This window comes from Girardinichthys multiradiatus, chromosome 18 (assembly GCF_021462225.1).
Source record: "Girardinichthys multiradiatus isolate DD_20200921_A chromosome 18, DD_fGirMul_XY1, whole genome shotgun sequence".
In the NCBI taxonomy this organism is placed as follows: domain Eukaryota; kingdom Metazoa; phylum Chordata; class Actinopteri; order Cyprinodontiformes; family Goodeidae; genus Girardinichthys; species Girardinichthys multiradiatus.
In genome coordinates, this window is record NC_061810.1 from 33,392,770 (window position 1) to 33,412,213 (window position 19,444).

Genomic DNA, 19,444 nt, shown 5'->3' on the forward strand with positions numbered 1-19,444 from the left:
TCTTGCGTCCACAGTTAATCCTGTTGGATGTGGTTCGTCCTTCTTGGTGGTATGCTGACATTACCCTGGATACCGTGGCTCTTGATGCATCACAAAGACTTGCTGTCTTGGTCACAGATGCACCACCAACAATTTGTCCCCTTTTGAACTCTGGTATTTCACCCATAATGTTGTGTGCATTTCAATATTTTGAGCAAAACTGTGCTCTTACCCTGTTAATTGAACCTTCACACTCTGCTCTTACTGGTGCAATGTGCAATCAATGAAGACTGGCTACCAGGCTGGTCTAATTTAGCCATGAAACCTCCCACTGTTATGATTCTGGCACGTTTGCTCTACCCTGTCTCCCTGGCTGCAATCAGCAGATTAGATGCACCTGGTGGCTGCTGCAGTGTAGTGCAATCTATGGAATGCCAAGCACCTGTGTCTTCCCTGATATATACTGACTCTGACAAGCAGATGGTGCCAGATTTTTGAAAGCCATTGTGTGAGTAGATATCCAGCGTTCCTTCCTGTCTGATCATTGTTCTTGACCTTGACTTGCCTTTTGGATTTATGCCTCTGCCTGCTCCCTGTCGGATTATTTGGATTCTGGTTGTCGACCTTGTTTCCTGCATCTGGTTTATGCCTCTGCATGCCCCTTGCTTGATGCCTCTTGTTCCGATCGTTGACCCTGTTTCTGTCCTTGGATTATTGAGCCAGTCTAGCCCTCGGATTATTCAGCCTGGAGTCACTTCTTACCTGTGCTGTAGAGATCACCGCCTGCTGCCCACTGAGGTTTCCCCTCTGGGTTTCAAGTTCCACGCAAGACAAAAGCAGGTTAATGGCTTTTCTGATTCCTGCAAAATCTGGAGAGACTACAAGTCACTAATCCCTCTTTCTGCCTCAGTGATTCCTGGAAGCTGTGAGGAGTGTTACCTGTGTGACGTTTTCCTGTGGCTGAATAAACCTTTTAAACTTTCAGTACTGTGTCTGGCTGAATCTTGGGTCCGCCTTTTTCTGATTGATAGCACCCACACTAAAATTACAGGTGTTTCAGTTTCATTGTCCAACCCCTGTATATATATATATATATATATATATATATATATATATAATCTCCGCATGACGTTCTAATTCATTCCCATGAAGCACCTGTTTGTGACCACAACATAGGTATAACGTGCACATGAAATATTGTAACTTAACGTCACAATACATTGACTTTTGTGATCGTAACATGAGGAGAATGTGAAAATTATGCGACTTTCTTCGCCACTTGATCCCTGACCTGTCTGATGTATTCCTTGGTCTTCCTGATACGAAACGTTCATAAGTATAATGTTGCCACAAGTTAATATTTCGTGTGCACAAATAAGTACTTTGTAGACATAAATTTGTATTTCCTGGGAACAAATTAGTATTTCTTGCACACGCTATATATTTTTTTCCCCATGTCAGTTCCCAAACAAGACCAAAACCAGCCTTGACTACTACAATACTCCAATAAACTACCACTAAATTTAGCAGTATGTTTCGTCCATTATGTTTTTGCATAAGTATGTATCGAAATGATAAATGTTAGCGATTAAACATAGTAATTGTCGACTAAATGTAATTTAGCAGCAGTATAGTAATAATTGTTGCTTTTCTTTTTGTAAATAAAATTACATAGGTTTCCTTAATTTCCTGACATTACTTTACAATACCTATTTTAAAGCAGCAATGAAATGTTTAGGATCATGCAGCCTTATTTCAGTTCAGTGTTTGACCATTCACAGGAGTTATGTTTTTAAAGGTTTACTGAAATGGCATGTTCTTGTTCTTTTTTTAAATAGGATTTGTAGTTATTAGTTTATTGTTCAAAGTGTTTCAATTTATCAGTTATGTTTCTTATGTGACTAATGCAGAGTTGTATTTATCTAACTAATCACTTGGTTTGGAACACTACACATGATTATCAAAAGCACTCTGTCAGAAAGACTGTGATTTGTGGGCATTAATAAACCTTAGATGTGATCATCCTTAAGATGCAAAGCAGACATGGCAGGAAAAAAAGGAAGGGAAGATTTGGAGAGATGGAATGAGGAAACCTTACTCTTCTGGGTTAATTGTACGGACCCCACAGGCACTAAATAAGGATGGTTAGAATGACTGGCTAAGTGACAAATGGATGTACAAATCATCCAAATTACTTTTCAGGTTAATAAAAAAAATTTGGCTGCCTTCCATGCTTCCTCATCAGGTTGTCTGGCAGTCTCTTCACTGATGCTTATCCTTTACACAAGCTGTTTTCACAAGATGAAACAAGCTTAAGTGTTGGAAACGGATTAAAACCAACTTTTTGTGATGATATAAAATTGTGATGAGTTGGCTGCTGATCTGGAGAGTTTTGACTGATTGTCTGAAGAGGTAGCGTTTGACCTGCAGCTGTAGAGTAAATGGCTGTGGAGAGGTGCTGGTAAGCTGTCTAAACACCATGCACCTGTGATGACGGCTTCCTTGCCGGCGTTCCCGCAGAGGGTTGCAGTACTAAGATGAGTTGTCAGACAGTGCACAGCTGTTCACTTAATTACCTCCGAGCATGGGAAGGAGGTTAATGAAGCAGTTTGGCGATCAGAAATGAGAGACACCCTGAATGTGCACAAAAGAAATTAGTTTTCAGCTGCTGGGACTGAATTGAAGGCAACAGTAGTTGCAATTATTGATTGCAAAAATCTGAAACACTGCAGGAATAAAGAGAGAGGAAGTTAAAAGAGAAGAAGAGGTTAATGTGCCTTACAAGTTTGCGTGTGATTTGCATATTGCTGTGTAGAGTAATTAGGGCTTATTCTTAATTTGGCTTATTTGCCAGAATTCTTTCTTAGAATATGATAATATAATATCTTAGATTATGGATGGACCGTGTGCAGTATTACCTTTTTAATAATTGGGGGTCCAATGGGACTTGTCAGGAATCAAAATCTGCGTTTAAACTACTTACTGTCGGTCATCACTAATATTGAAGGCTGAATTTGGCCTTCAATATCAGTTTTCCTTGTGAAATATGTTTATAAATTAAATTAAATTGAGAATGTAGTTTGTCTTAATTGCACAAATGTATGTCTTACCAAAAAATGCCAACCCAGAACCTTTGCAAAATGAGACATTTTTGTGTAAAAAAACTCTTTGTGTTTTATAAAAACTATATAGACATTGTTTTATATGACTAGCTCTTAACTTTGTTCTTTACTACTCTGAGGTATAAAGAACTTCAAGAATTGTTGTTGGACTTTATAAATATGTCTTTTTTTAGGCATTAGATAGTGCACTTCTTCGTTAAAATGATCTCAGACGGTACCTAACCATCTTTATGAACTGAGCATTTGCATTGCTGACATGAGTGGATTGTGCAGCTGTCATCTCAGTAAGTAATTTGGTCTTTAGAGTTATTTGGTTATTTATTGACAAACCAAGGTCTAACTGCCAACACCACAAATATCTGAAACAATAGCTTCACCTAGTATAAGCTAAATAAGCTTTTTAAATCTATAGCTACAGTAACAGATCTACTGTTCATACCATCGGAAAACTGACATTCAACATGAGTTAATTATTTTGATCCTATTTTACTAACACCGACTTTATGCCCCCAACCAACTCCACATGCTCTTAGGAGGGGGCTGCTTCGCCGAGCAACCTAGAAGGGTCTACAGAAGGCGCTACCGCTAATAGTATAGGGCTTGTTCATAATTAAACCTTAATAAACTGAACTCTTAATAAACCTTAGGGCATTGAATGTCCATCAGATTGACTGAACACATTTAGTCCATTTGGACTTGAAATAAAATAGCCTACCAAAAATCGCACCCAAGCAGTCATTTGTGATTGTGACAGTGCTGTTAAGACAGCATCAAAAGTGTAATTCAATATATGATGCAGCTCTAGGGGGAATGCTACTTTTTAACCAAATGAAACAGACTTCAGTGTGTCCAGAGGAATAAACATTCTATTTATTAAGACAAAGGTTGAAAAACGTTTCTACGTTTCTACGTATCTTGCATAAAATTCAGCTTGGCTGCCCAAATTAAAACAGTATAAAAAAATTAAGCTATGGTGGCCAGTGAGACATCTACAGGCAAATGCATAAAATACATCAAAATGACCTACTGTTTAAGCTGAAACTGTCCTAAATATTATTGGCTACTTGTTACTGAAGAAATACTTTTAAATGAATTGTCATGTGTAAATCCAAGAGCTGACAGTAAGCTGTGTTCTCATTAATGACAATAAATACATGTCGTGGACAAAATTATACATCTAACAATCAATATTATTTTAGCAGCAGCAATGTAATAATTGCAGCTTTTGGTTTTAAAAGTTAGGTCCTCTTATAGATTTCTGCATTAATACAGTAATACCTTGAAACTGTGGTGTTTTAACTTGTATCGTGAAAATCTCATACAGGCCTTAATATCCTCAACCAGCCATGCCTACAGGATACCACATTACCAGTAGCCAGAGCCCAGAATCTGTGGAATGGAACCACTGAACAAACTAGTTGTAAATAAGCTGTTTGTTTAGTTCACTATAGAGGGGAAACAATGTAGGATTTGTTTGTTATAACTGCACTGAAACTTCCTATACACATTAATACAGACTAAATCCATCTCACAGGTGGAGTAACTATGACAATCAAACCAGACAGTCTGACCTCATTGTAAATATTCATACCATTATGTGGAAAATAACCCTGGCTGAATGTGTATCCGCTTAATATCTTTAATCACCTGCATCTCATTGAGGGCCCAAGACACACCTCCACTCATTAAAATGATGGATTGAGGCATAAGGGAACGATTCCCCGCTGTTCCAAATTTGTTCTTGTTTGGAAAGGTGCTTATTAGAGACTACCTGAGGGAATGAAGGGGGAAGGGAGCTCGGAAAGCTGCTGAGGTGGTGCAGGAATAAATAGAAAGAAATGGGGTGGGTTTTAGGAGGCTGTGTTTGGAGTTATGAAAAAAAATGGCTTTTCTGAATGTGGTTTTAATCAGAATTTTTGACACAGTGTAGCTTTGTTGTCCACCTTAGTTACAAAATTTAAAATCTGGGGAGAACCATATAATGCCCTGGTTTTCACCAGATTTTAAAATCTGATATGAAATTAACAACTAATTAAATGGTTTCACACTAACACTTGTATTATCTGATCAAAGCATTATCTCTCACTTGTTAAGAGTTTCCCCATACCCATAGCTTGTTGCAAGCTGCAAGTGGTACTTTTAATGGATTATTTTCTTCTTCCCATCCCAAAAAGGCTAGATTTGCAAAATGCCCAACCAATTGTTCTCCTATCAACAAATTCTCCCATTTGAGCAGTGGATCTCTGTTGTTCCTCCAGAGTTACCATGGGTTTTTTGGCTGCTCCTTTTGAGTAATACTCTCTTTGCCCAGCCTGTCAGTTTTGGCAGGCAGTCATGTCTTGGTATATTTTCAGTTGTGCAGTTCTGAGATATGTTTTAGGCTTAGTATATTGTTTTATAACCAGAAGTGGGTAGTTAAGAGTCAAATATGCGTTTTTCTTCTATTAAAGTAAATCTAAGTAGTTTTAATGCTACCATACATTTTAATTCTAGTTGAGAAATTATTTTTTAAGTAACATAAGCTCTTACTTGCGTACCATTTTTGGTTACTCTGCCCGCTTCATTAAGTGAAGAAAAAGCATGTTTTAACATGCACAAATAAAAACACATTCACCCAGGTTATGATAATGGGAGACATCTAATATGAATCCATCTGGGCCACAGTAAATATGTACACCGGTATACATTTACTAAGCCTACTGTCCCCTTTGAAGGGCAAGTTAATTTACAATATACACTACATCTTGTCATTGGGAATATTTTGTACTGTTCAAATGTATATTTTACTTACTATTGCTTATAAAAACATGTGAGAAAGTTAGATCTGGAATTTGTTTCTTATGCCTTATTTTGTTTTGTCTGCTATTTATTTATTTATTTTAAAGATTTTAGGAGACTTGGAAGGCATTGTATTTCCTCAGAAAACACTTCTAAGAAATTAACTTTTTATTTTATCAAAACATCCTCTGCATAGATAGATACTGAATCCCAAGGCATTTCAAGATCTCCTGTCCACAGATTGGGTTAGCAATTTTCATTGGCTTGTAAAAAGAGGACTTCCACTCCAGTTATTTGAGACTCAGGAGAGAGTAGGAAGGGGAGGTATCTATTCTTTCTTCATCACTGATGTTTAAATAAGCCAGACAGACAGTGCTCGACATTAAAGGCTCCCATAGGCCAGTTCATTGCCTCTGAGAGAACAAGCAGTAGGCAGGTTAGATGTAATAAACTGGAACAAATGTATTTCAGTCACCAATTAGGATAAGCCTGTCTGAAATCGGTCTTTGGCGACAGTGTCATCCTCTGATTTTATGGGTATTTTGTTTGTCAAATCAGCAGCTTTTCACCACCAACTGCAATGATGAATGAGATGTGTTCTGAATCGACTTGCTTATGTAACCTCATTGGGGCATCCTTATGTTTAAATGGCAGCAATCTAAACCTGCCAATAAATATAATCCTTTTCTGTTGGTTTTAGCCTCCCTCTAGTTCTCCAAATGCCTTTACTAAGTGACATGGCATGCTGATATTGTGAGTAATGGGATGCACTAATGGAAATGACATTAGGGGATGCATTTGAAAAGCTACAGTGAGAAAAAGAAAGGGTTGTTTAGCCACTGAGGCGGTGATATTGATGGTTGTCACCTTGACAATGTTCCTGAAGTACATTGTGTTCCTTTAGTGTTGGTCAGTGTGTATTATCTCTCAATGTTTTATAAGTAAAAAATAATCAGTTTTGTACAGTTTTATTGCAATGTAAGTGCATTGTACACAGAACCTCTAAGTTCAAAATGTCAGTGTTCATGCATAAAAGAGTAGACTGTTGCTGTCCCAGTTGTATTGTCAAAGATAGTTACTACTCACTATCTGGGGTGTTTGCAACAAGCCAAAAACAGACATTAACACTAAGTCCTCAGGTATTGAAAGCATATATAGTTATCGTGACATCCACCATCCTTCGTGATACGGCAGGGTTTCCTAATATCTTACTGCAGATCAGTCAAGCATTAAAAGTGATTTGAATATGGATAGTTCTGTGTCGCTTCTGTGGAAGATAGTTCCAAGAGCTAGTGCATATAGATGTTATAATGGTTCTCAAATGAGGTGGAAAATAAAAGCACATTTAGCTGCCGGGGGGAGCTGCTGGGGGGAATAATATAGCAATTTACAACATGGATAGGGAGAAAATTCACTTCAAATATTAACATGTCATAAATATTTTAGTTTGGCATCCACAATTTGTATTTCCAGGAAGTAGTTGGTGAGAATGAAGTGGGTTGGGGGAGTTATGGATTTGGTGTAAATTTAGGTCAACATAGCAACTGGAGTGTTGTCCACGGTAATGGATGTGGTCTGACTAACTATCTGACACAGAGAGGAGTTGGAGCTGCTAAACTTCTGTCTGTTGGAGATGGAAGATCTGGACCAGGAGAGGACATAGTTGGTGATGTTGAAAGAGGAATCAAGGTAAGTGAGAAAAGTGGTGTGGGGGTCTGCATTTTTCTCTTCCTTGGAGATTGTGTTAGGGGTTGGAATGTATAAATGGTAAATGAAAAACAGGGTTGTTTGGTGGACATTGGATGAGGAAACACTTGGTCTTTGGGTTGCGTTTGTCTGAATGGTATATGACAGTAGCAAAGTACAGTATGATGAAGCAACTCGTTTGATCTTCTTGTGGCATTTACTGAGCAATACATAATCTCTTACTCTGTAAACAAATTAACAAAACAAAAAGAACATTTTTAGTTTGAGGTTTTTATTCATTTTTTGTTTTTTACCTTACGAAACAAATGTTTGCAGATGTCCTATGAATAAACAACAGCACCCTTTCTTCTTGAAACAGGGTTCAATCAGCCCCTTCATATGAAGAAGAGACTCTGCTTGCCCAATTAAAGCCTCTCCAGATTCCAAAGTGACATGTTTCCTGTATTTGACATTCATTTAAGTGCATTCGTAGGCAACACAACAATTTTGATTAATGTGCAATAGCTGAACTTATGGTCATTGTGAAAAAGATATTTACATTGCAGCTATGACTCACATTAACTGTGTGTAGCACTTGAGCTAGCATCAGAACTGGAGAGGGAGACAATCCAAATGTGGGGATTCTCGTTTCAAACACAGCCTTCGTAAACAGCAAACCTTACCAACATCATCATCAGGATTAACTAGTCTCTTTCTGTTTTCTTTTCCTCCAAGTAAGACGAAAAAGGTTAATAGATAGAATGGTTTAAAATAAAGTTTAGTGATTGTGCTTTTAAAACCAAAGTAAAACAATTTAACATTGATGACAACACAGAACGCAACAGTGCATTACACAAAACGAACAAACAAAACAATCCCAAAGTGGCACTTTTTTGGGGGGCAGCTAAATAATATAGCAATTTACAACATGGATGGAAATGATCAAATAATTTTATTTACTGGCATAATAAAATTAGATCTTCAAAAAAAAAAAAAACAAGGAAGACCATTTTGAGGTACCACAATGGGCAAAACAAGAAGACATTACATAGACCAGTATATTTACAGACAGTTTACCCCTTCCTGTATGCAGCTGTTTTGTTACACTAATATCTCACTGTGTGGGTTCTCCGATGTTCTTGTCAAGGCAAGTTGAGTCATATCAATGTCTAGAGCAGGATTTCGCTGCATATTGCATTGGAATTCAACATAATTATACCATTGCGTAATTTGTTTTTCAATGCATCAGCCTTTAAACTTCACACTTATAAAATAAAAACGGGCAAAGAAATGATAATTTAGGGGGGGGGGGGGGGGGGGGGGGGTATTGGTCTGTATTCCAGATGAAAAGAAACACATATGATGTATACAGTATAATGGCGCCCAACGTGATGGTGAAATACTGAGATATTTAAAATTGTAAGAGAAAAAAATGGTGCTCCACTCCTGGGAAAACTTTTAACAGTTCCTTTTTTTTTCCATCTGGTCTTCTTCAGCTCTCTAGCATCTGGGAAGGAAAAAAGATACTGAGTAATTTCTCTAGCCAATATTAGCTTATTACAGTTTCATATTAATGCAAAATTCTATGACTAGATACTGAAATACTAAATTTCATGAAAACATGGCTACATACTGTACTGTATGTGTGTGTCTTGTAAAAGTTTGATGAAATTAAACATGCCTGTCCAGGTTAAAGTCGCTTTGAAAAATGTGTATATGATTTAGGACCACATATAAAAGTGGTCTGGGTCAGATTTAAAGAAAATTATTGTGCTGCACAAACTGTCATGAAAAAATGAGTTCTGTCTCACATATATAAACAAAAAATTCAGATTTGGGTCCCTTTTCCCTGCTGTGTAAATTTAGGCTAAGAGGCTTAATGCTACCAGAAGAGTTAAGAAAAAAACTGAGTTAACCTGGAGAAAATGAGATTTCCCCAACACAAGTGCCAACTCAACTGTTTTTAGGTTAATGTAATGGTACTGTCCTCTTCGGACTGCCGACTCTGTAGGTGATTAAACAAAGTTGAAACTCAAGTTTCAAATTTTATGATTTAGTGATTATATTTCTGTTTTCTACCAACTTTGCTTTTGTGAGATACGATATCAATAAAAATAAATGTCAATTGCTATGTCAAATATTAGTTAGTGACATTAATACAGAAAGGTAAGATGGTGTTTCTACATCTTTAACTGTGAAATATATTTACATGTATGTTTTCAGACATTGATGGTTGGTAGTACTACTAATATTAATTATTGTCATGATTATTAATCAAATGCATTGTTGCTAAACAAAATACAGAAACATGATCACAAAATCATATAAGCACAGACATCTATGGTTGTTATTCCACCCTCCCTAATAGTTTATGCATAGTTTGGCAAATCAAAAAAGCAAGAAAAAGCTGCTACATAAAAACACCAAAACTTTAGACACAGATAAATGGCCAGATTAGACATGTATACATGCACAACCATACACTGCAGGACATTGTTATATAAAAAATTGTGGTTTTGGCTTTGTGAAGGTTGCTATTAAAATAAATTTTACTAACTGAAGCAAATACTGGTACAAGCTTAACATAAAATCTAAAATATATTTAAATACTCACAGGCACATATTTCATATGCTCTAGCAGAAGGAATAATGTTTCAGAGCCACTAGTGTGTGGTTGGAGTTTGAACTCACAAGTGTAACAGCAGCAGAGACAGAGTCTAAAGCTAAAAGTATTATTAAATCAAGATAAAAAGCACAGACTAAGCCTATTCAATTTGCACGTGGTGGGTTTTGCATGGTGTTTTTTTTTTTGGCCCAACTCTTATGCAAGACCAGAAATGTAACAATATTGGTTTACTGGTCCACAAAGTGTTTGAAAATTGTGCTTACTGAAACTACTGAGCAGAGATTTCTCTTTAAAAAAAACTCATCTGGAGGAAAGTATTGGATTTTTGACATCACTTCAGGCAAAACCTTTTTGTATCAGATTTTACACTGCAATCTGTTTTTTCATTCATAATTCTTTACTCTTTAGATTTGCTCCACTTTACTTATTCTCTGCTTTTACTTTTTTTTCAGCAAAAACTCACTTTTGGAAGATTATCTGGTTAAAGATGATTTTCACTCACAACTACTTTCATATAAACGTCCCTTTAAAAACATATATATAACAACTATGCATTTATTTTAAATCTGTTCAGGCTAATCCAATACAAATTTGTGACTTAAGTAAGGTGGAAGTCCGAATTCAAGCTATTCTTCTCTAGTTATATTTGATGAAAGTTTTTTGATTTAAGCTTTTACCTCCAGCTCCTCCTCTCCTTGGTGGAAGGCTACAGAGTTGTTGACAACCATGTCTCCAGGGTTCCTGCGTGATCCTTCCCCTCTCCGCCGGCCCCCCGAGCCCCTGGAGGACATAGAGCTCGAGGAGCTTGGATCTCTGGGGCTGTTAACTGTTGGGAATTGTGGTCGGCTGTACGGCAGAATGTCCTCTGAACCTACCGAGAGAGTAGAATTGTTGGACTTTAGATTCAAAACACACACTTAAGCACTAAGACATTCTGTCAAAGACAGTTGGTGTGGTAGTACCTGTGTTCTGCCGTGCCTTGCTGGCAGTGCTGCTCTCGAGTTTATTCCCTCTTCCACCATGAGCAGTCTTCTGTCTGTCCTGAGCGTCTTTACGTTCAGATGAACTGGTTCTCGGGTCTGAGCCTTCCTGAGGCCGATAGCCCCCTCCTCGTTTGTCTCGACCTTCTCCTGGTTTGGGGGAAATTACTCCCCGACCCTCCAGAGCTGCCTTCGAGGGATGTGTGGGAGACTTGAGCACTGCTGGAGGAGGAATGGGTGGAGGAGGGAGATCTGGTGGATAAACAGAGGAAATGACAGCACATTAACCACACAATAAAAAAAAACAGTTATTCAATAAATGTACAAGACTGTGCACCCTTGAAACTTCTTTGTGTATCATCTGTCACTCACTTGTCTCACACCTGCAAGGTGATGTACAAACACAGCTGCAGTGTGTGTACACATGCTGACCAAAAAGTCTTAAGAGCAGACAATAAACAGAACAGATGACATTGACGGAGGCCATATCAGGGCAAAGTTGTGGGATTTCAGCAAGAGGCAGGAGAGGAGGTAGAAGAGGGGAGTGTCTGATGGTCAGTGCTTGCTCAACTTCCCGTGTCAATGAATCAATGCCACCTGCCCTTGAGCCATTATTCTTATGGGAGCTGTGGAGTGGGCAACCCTGGCCTCTTACACATCACACAGCCATCAAAGCAACACACAAACAAAAAGCCCCATCACCCTTTAATCAACAGCTTTTCATTGATTAAATGATGCCTTGCAAATGTATTAACCGTCCTTGGCTTTTTACTCATTTGATTATATTCCAAACTATGATTTAAAATAATAAATAAACAACATAGTCTAATTTAGTGAAGTAAAATGATGAAAAATTAAAATTGGCATGTGCACCCCCTTTGCTGTGAAGCCCAAAAAAAGTTCTGCTGCAACCAATTGCCTTCAAAAGTCACATAATTAGTGAAGTCCACCTGTGTGCAGTCTGTCATATATATGTCAGTATATGAAAAGACCTCAGATGCTGCAACGCCACTAAGCAAGAGGCATCACGCCATGAAGACTAAGGAGCTCTCCAAATAAGTCAGGGACAACGTTGTTGAGAAGTGCAAGTCAGGGTGGGGTTTTCTGTCTTGCTTACGGTCTGTCATGTAGCCTTCTCTGTGCATTGTCAACAGACACCTGGAAAGAGCTGCGCAGAAGAAGCTGAAACAGTAGTCATCAAATTTTATCTTGTTTGAAGCAATGTGCTGGGTTGCTAACCTCATGTTGGAGCAACATGTTGGAAGTGGACCTGCAGAAATAGCAGTTAAGACAAAATATCTGTTGCTGTCAACCAAAATTGAAAGGAGAGACTGCATCGTTGGGAATGTCATTGGTAAGTATAGAGAATAACTAATACCTTTATCTTTTTTTTGTAAACCCAAAAGGTGTTGGACTAAGTGATGTTTCTTTATAATCTTGTTTAAAGAAAAAGACAGCTTCAATATACTTCTTCAATTATTGTCTGTCTCAACATACTCCCTCTGAAAACAAAGAGGGGAGGAGGGAGGTAAATATCATACAGCAGAAAAGGATCTGCAGTTTTCTTTTTTTTTTTATATCTGTCATGCCTCCAGAATTCTGCCTCAGTTGGAGTCCGATCAATGCTACTGTCTGTGAGCTATAGCTCACTACTAGAGTGGAGCGCTGTGCCTGTTAGATTTATGAGGGAATATTGGGGAGGACAGTGCTCAGGTCTGAAAAGTGTCTCTGAGCTCACCAAGGAGGATGAATCCGTGAGACTGGTGGTTAATTACGCAAGCGAGGTTGAGATGGATCAGAAGAGACAGGAAAGGGTTACGCTCAGAGAGTGGGCAGAGAAAGGCATTAGAGTCAAACACACTATGAATCATGGGGTTCGGGGCTTGGGTATTTCCATATCTACTGTGCAAACATGAGTGAAGTGACCAAGTCAAAGACAGGGAGGCAGTGGGGCTTTTGCAAAAAGGGGTTGACAGTCTTCCTTTCTTGATGACTTATTTGACTAAATTTATGTAAACACTCGCATAACTTTGTAGTTACAGTTTGAAGTAATTGTGAAGGAGCACCTTTTGTGCAATTCCTCTGTTGGACAACTGTCCAGTCTGAAGTTTCTCCGTGATTGTTTAGACCATAACGTTAACTTTTATGTTAAAAATAATTTTTGTAATACTCTTTGGTTTTTATTCAGGTTTAACATTTTAGATTTTCAATAGCTGTAAGCCATAATCATCAAAATGTACACAAATACACATAAATAATTTCACTCTATTTAATAAATATATAATGAGTTTCACTTTTTGATGAGATTCTAATTTACTGCGATGAACCATTATACATGATGATATACAGGTCCTTCTCAAAAAATTAGCATATTGTGATAAAGTTCATTATTTTCTATAATGTAATGATGAAAATTTAACATTCATATATTTTAGATTCATTGCACACTAACTGAAATATTTCAGGTCTTTTATTGTCTTAATATGGATGATTTTGGCATACAGCTCATGAAAACCCAAAATTCCTATCTCACAACATTAGCATATTTCATCCGACCAATAAAAGAAAAGTGTTTTTAATACAAACAACGTCAACCTTCAAATAATCATGTACAGTTATGCACTCAATACTTGGTCGGGAATCCTTTTGCAGAAATGACTGCTTCAATGCGGCGTGGCATGGAGGCAATCAACCTGTGGCACTGCTGAGGTCTTATGGAGGCCCAGGATGCTTCGATAGCGGCCTTTAGCTCATCCAGAGTGTTGGGTCTTGAGTCTCTCAACGTTCTCTTCACAATATCCCACAGATTCTCTATGGGGTTCAGGTCAGGAGAGTTGGCAGGCCAATTGAGCACAGTGATACCATGGTCAGTAAACCATTTACCAGTGGTTTTGGCACTGTGAGCAGGTGCCAGGTCGTGCTGAAAAACGAAATCTTCATCTCCATAAAGCTTTTCAGCAGATGGAAGCATGAAGTGCTCCAAAATCTCCTGATAGCTAGCTGCATTGACCCTGCCCTTGATAAAACACAGTGGACCAACACCAGCAGCTGACACGGCACCCCAGACCATCACTGACTGTGGGTACTTGACACTGGACTTCTGGCATTTTGGCATTTCCTTCTCCCCAGTCTTCCGCCAGACTCTGGCACTTTGATTTCCGAATGACATGCAGAATTTGCTTTCATCCGAAAAAAGTACTTTGGACCACTGAGCAACAGTCCAGTGCTGCTTCTCTGTAGCCCAGGTCTGGGGAATGCGGCACCTGTAGCCCATTTCCTGCACACGCCTGTGCACGGTGGCTCTGGATGTTTCTACTCCAGACTCAGTCCACTGCTTCCGCAGGTCCCCCAAGGTCTGGAATCGGCCCTTCTCCACAATCTTGCTCAGGGTCCGGTCACCTCTTCTCGTTGTGCAGCGTTTTCTGCCACACTTTTTCCTTCCCACAGACTTCCCACTGAGGTGTCTTGATACAGCACTCTGGGAACAGCCTATTTGTTCAGAAATATCTTTCTGTGTCTTACCCTCTTGCTTGAGGGTGTCAATAGTGGCCTTCTGGACAGCAGTCAGGTCGGCAGTCTTACCCATGATTGGGGTTTTGAGTGATGAACCAGGCTGGGAGTTTTAAAGGCCTCAGGAATCTTTTGCAGGTGTTTAGAGTTAACTCGTCGATTCAGATGATTAGGTTCATAGCTCGTTTAGAGACCCTTTTAATAATATGCTAATTTTGTGAGATAGGAATTTTGGGTTTTCATGAGCTGTATGCCAAAATCATCCGTATTAAGACAATAAAAGACCTGAAATATTTCAGTTAGTGTGCAATGAATCTAAAATATATGAATGTTAAATTTTCATCATGACATTATGGAAAATAATGAACTTTATCACAATATGCTAATTTTTTGAGAAGGACCTGTATTTTATGTCCAAGTTCTACAAACATGGCCTCTTGTTCTAAATACCAATAATCACCTTTCCTTGCTATCACCTCAGCAGCAGTATTCCCGACCACAAATGGGTTATGTAGGTTGAGTGAGTGGTTTGTGGGGGCAGGGGAGGCAATAACCTCCAAATGAAAAACAATCCATTCAGATCAAATGCAATCAGCAAAAGGACTGATACACAGAACTGCAGAGCTGTCAGTCTGCACCCCTCTCTGCTCAAACAAAGACAGAGGAGAGCATGAGGGGAGGGCAGTGGGATGGAGAGATCACTATGAAGGGAGGGGCAGAGGACGTGAAGGGATATACGGATGATGGCAAGAGGTGGGGGTTTGGTGGGGGGCTGGATATTCTGCAGTGATATAGCTAGTCTGGCTCCCAGTGAGTTGGATATTAAATCTCCCTGTCAAGTGCTTCCAACACTCAAGGACACCTGACACTAAGAGGAGAGCCAGCTCTGGGACTACACACACTGTGCACACCAGAGGAAATGTGTGTGAACACTAGCATACAGATACATCCTAGAAAATGACCCTTTCAAAAGATCAAAGCAGGAAGAAATATTATAAAAGTGCCTTTTCCATTGGAAGGTCTAAGTAAAAATGCTGCCATAAAAAAAGTCAGTTGCTCTTTTAGTTAACAAGGTTAATGCTATTCCTCCTGAGTAAAGCTGTTCTAGTATTTAACCTGCTAAAGTTAAGGGTAGCCCTTACCGATCACCCGGATCCATTTCCTTAGGGGCCAGAGTGGAGAACCATCCCAGTGTTAACATTGCCAAACTAGGCAAAACTCCCACAGGATAATTCTGCTTTCACACTACGGACCTGACCTGCAGCCCACCACTCTCCTGCTCTGCTAAAGCAGTGAAACAGATTAGGAGGGGTGCCATGTATGCATGTGCATAAACACTCACGAGAAGATGATAAACACTCTGGCTCCCAACATACCAAAATATGTCATAATAAACAGCTTTTTCCCCTTCCACATGTTACAGAGAATCAAGGGACAGCCACTGACACAAACAGGCCATCTTTATTCTTGAAGATTCAGCCTGTTATCTAACTAAAAGCCGGAGTTACTGATGAAGGTTGTTTTATTAGTTTGTGAATTTTACTGAAAATATTTTTAGAAACTGGAGAAATCTAATATATATTCAAGTCAAAAAAAAAACAAAACAAAAACGGATAAAACAGGTAAAACTGTAAAGAATCTGGAAACACAAACAAAATTCATGTTTACTCCAAGTGCAACCAGGGTTTACAAAATTTCATAAATGTAATAAAGACAGCATAGGTAAAAACTTCTTAATTTTTGTAATTCTATAAACTCATTAATTTGGATTTGACCTGATTGGATATGTGGTTTTTTGTCTTATTTACTTGCTCCTCTGGTGAAAATGTGTAAAAAGCCTTCAAAACGGATATCTTATATTGCAATAGCATAATTAAGGGTACCCTAAACAATCCATTGAAATGTAACTTAAAATCTTTTGTAATTTTATTATTTTTAGTTGATCATTGCTTATAGGAACTAAATTAGTCACCTATAACTTTCAGTTTCTCTGGGGTATAACACTGAGGCCCACATCGTTTAGGCACTATGCTATATGGGGTAAGTAGGATGGTTAGGAATGGAAAAAAAATCAAAAATCCAAGCTAATTGATGGAGAGATGCCGTAAAGACTGGCATCATGGGGTCACCAAGTCTTCATGACAGCAATTGACTTGGAGCAGTCAGAAAAAATATTTTTCTGTCCTACCATCAGAAACAAAGATTGTTCTTGGGGTTTACTGCAAATGTGTGCTTTGGTCACGAGACAAAGATTTATTTTTTTGGCCACAAATATTCCTGGTGGTGTTGGCTTGAAAGAAAAAATAATTAGGCTGACTGTTAATCATGGTGGCAGATGTGTGCTGCTGTGGGCCCTAGGAAACTTGTTAGAACCAGGACTAGAGGATGTAGAGAGACTGTGCAAAAAGTAATGGTCAAACAGCCATCTCACTGTAAGATCTAACCTCGTTGCTTTGAAGGGTGACTGAACTCTGCAGACTGACTAAATTGGCAATTAATTGTGTAGTATTTGTCTGTCTACTTTTATATGTACGTGAACTTTGATGACATCCTATTCTTAACCTATAAGGTCCAATTTGTTGATGGATCCACCATTGCCAACAATAGCAACTTTAATTATTCTGTAAACATCTTCCACAAGGTTTAGGAGTGTGTTCATAGTTGGATGAGAAAACCAGAACTGCACATGTAGAAGCAGATACAAACTCTTGCTCATGGATACCCTTAATAATACCCTTAATAATAGTATTGTGTTGGGACCATCCATTTTGGTTGCACATTTTGACGTGCAGCTCAACAGACGTCGCAGCTCTGACGTCACCGAGAGTTAAAATTGGCTCAGGGGGAAAGTTTTGTGGCCATTTCCCGGGTGTCTCACAGGACCGCGCAATGGAGGCGCATATCTGGAGAGACAAAAGCTCGCAGGTGACCATTTTATGCATATTTTACTGAATATTTGGCTATTTAGGCTATAGTCTTTGGGAAATTCCAATTTTTTTTAAGTATTAATTTCCAATCCAAGAAATGTAGTATGAAAAACGTGACATCACATACACATACAATGATTGTAATGACAATACACCTCTCCTTGGTGACTATTGAATATTTCTTCATCATATTTTTCTGGTGTTGCAATTTGCAGACAGTCCCTGCTCATTTGAAGAGCAGCGATCTCTGCATAGAGGCCAATGCAAGTCTCCCAGCGCCGTGTTAGGCTCGTTTGGAGGAAAATACAATTGATGCTCACTGTCTGCCTTGCTGTGGTTGCAGAAAGATGTTGGTTTTGTAGAGGTAATGTTCCGCTGATGAGTTATTGATCTGGAAAAGCGGAATCTGTGAATATCTTTCTAACTTTACCGAAGTAAGTTGGCGGCCAACTTCCTCCAGACTGTCCAATATAGTGGAGTCAACCTCCACATCCATCTCAGGTTGGAGCTGATTGAAATCCTCCATGACCCGTGCAAAACGAAAATGGACATAGTCATTTTGGTCAATATCATTTGCCAATGACCTTAAATCATTGGCAATGGCTGTAAGAGAACCCTCCATCGTGCCTACCAAAAGAACTTCGGTACCGGAGTCTAGGCAGTAGCAGCAGGATCGGGATCATACACACAATTCTAACCAATGGTGCTGAAGACAAATGTTAGAACCACCCACCTCATTAACATACGGAGACAGAAAAGCAGAAGTAAATAAATGTGGAAATGTAGAAATACAGAAATAAATGTAGGAAGAAATAAATGAAAATAGAAATAAATGAATGTATGAATAAATAAATGTATATATGAAAAAATGTATAAATAAATGAATAAATAAATACAGAAATGTATAAATGCACAAAAAGGAGAAAATAAATGAATAAATAGATAAATACATTTATATGTCTATTTATTTATTTTTATATTTATTCATTTATATATTTATGTGTATTTATTTCTCATATTTATTTATTTATTTATTTATACATTTATATGCATTTTTATTTATGTATGTATTTATTTATACATTTATATGTATGTTTATTTATTTATTTATTTATTTATACATTTATATGTGTATTTATTTATTTAAATATTTTTTTTTCATTTTGTCATTTTTGGTCCCTCATAGATGCCCCCTGGTCACAATTGTTGGAAACCAGTGAAATAAGTTTTATTTTACTCTGGCTACTGAACACTGGTGAAATTGTAAGAGATGATTATGTGCTGTACTGTTGGCAAAATGGTTTTAAACAAAGTACTGACAGCAAGTGTAACAACAATTTATAACATTCGGTTTTTCTTCCTTAGCTGAATAAATATACTTAGATTGAAGGTTCGAGTTTTCCAATTTTTTGACCGTGAAGTTATACTACTGCAAAAAAATTTAGATTAATTTGAAGATTAGTTATAAAACAAATGTGGCCGGCACTGCAATATACATGTTTCTGCGACTTATGTAGGATACAATATTTAGACAGGAATCTGTTTTAAACAACAAATACTGCACCAGGATTATGTTTTTATCCAAGGTAAATATAAGTGTTTTGTGTTGTGGTACCTTCATTAAAGGCCTCACGTCGCTGGCTCCCTGGATATCCTGTAGGATGCTGTTTTTGCTTTTTAGGAGGCCTCCTGTGAATAGCTGCCATACTCATATTACTATCTGTAGACACTGGGCTGCCAGGGCGATGGCCTGACTGGTTTATTTGGCATTTTCGCGCTGAGAACAGAAACAGAACAATGCATTTTAGACTTAAATTAAATTTTGTACGATTATGG

General features: G+C 38.2%; 1 protein-coding gene across 6 annotated transcripts in view; it reads right to left on the reverse strand.

The window, feature by feature from the left end:
• Positions 1-8,876: 8,876 nt before the first annotated feature.
• The window catches only part of robo1 (roundabout, axon guidance receptor, homolog 1 (Drosophila)), a 337,926-nt gene continuing 327,358 nt past the window's right edge, over positions 8,877-19,444 (reverse strand). For all 6 annotated transcript variants that reach the window (XM_047390959.1, XM_047390958.1, XM_047390956.1 and 3 more), the window contains 4 exons: positions 19,224-19,385; positions 11,154-11,423; positions 10,869-11,062; positions 8,877-9,072 (listed from right to left, as the gene is read on the reverse strand). In XM_047390959.1, coding sequence (XP_047246915.1) covers positions 9,058-9,072; positions 10,869-11,062; positions 11,154-11,423; positions 19,224-19,385 — 641 coding nt within the window. In that variant the 3' untranslated portion in view covers positions 8,877-9,057. The remainder of the gene's footprint in view (positions 9,073-10,868; positions 11,063-11,153; positions 11,424-19,223; positions 19,386-19,444) is intronic.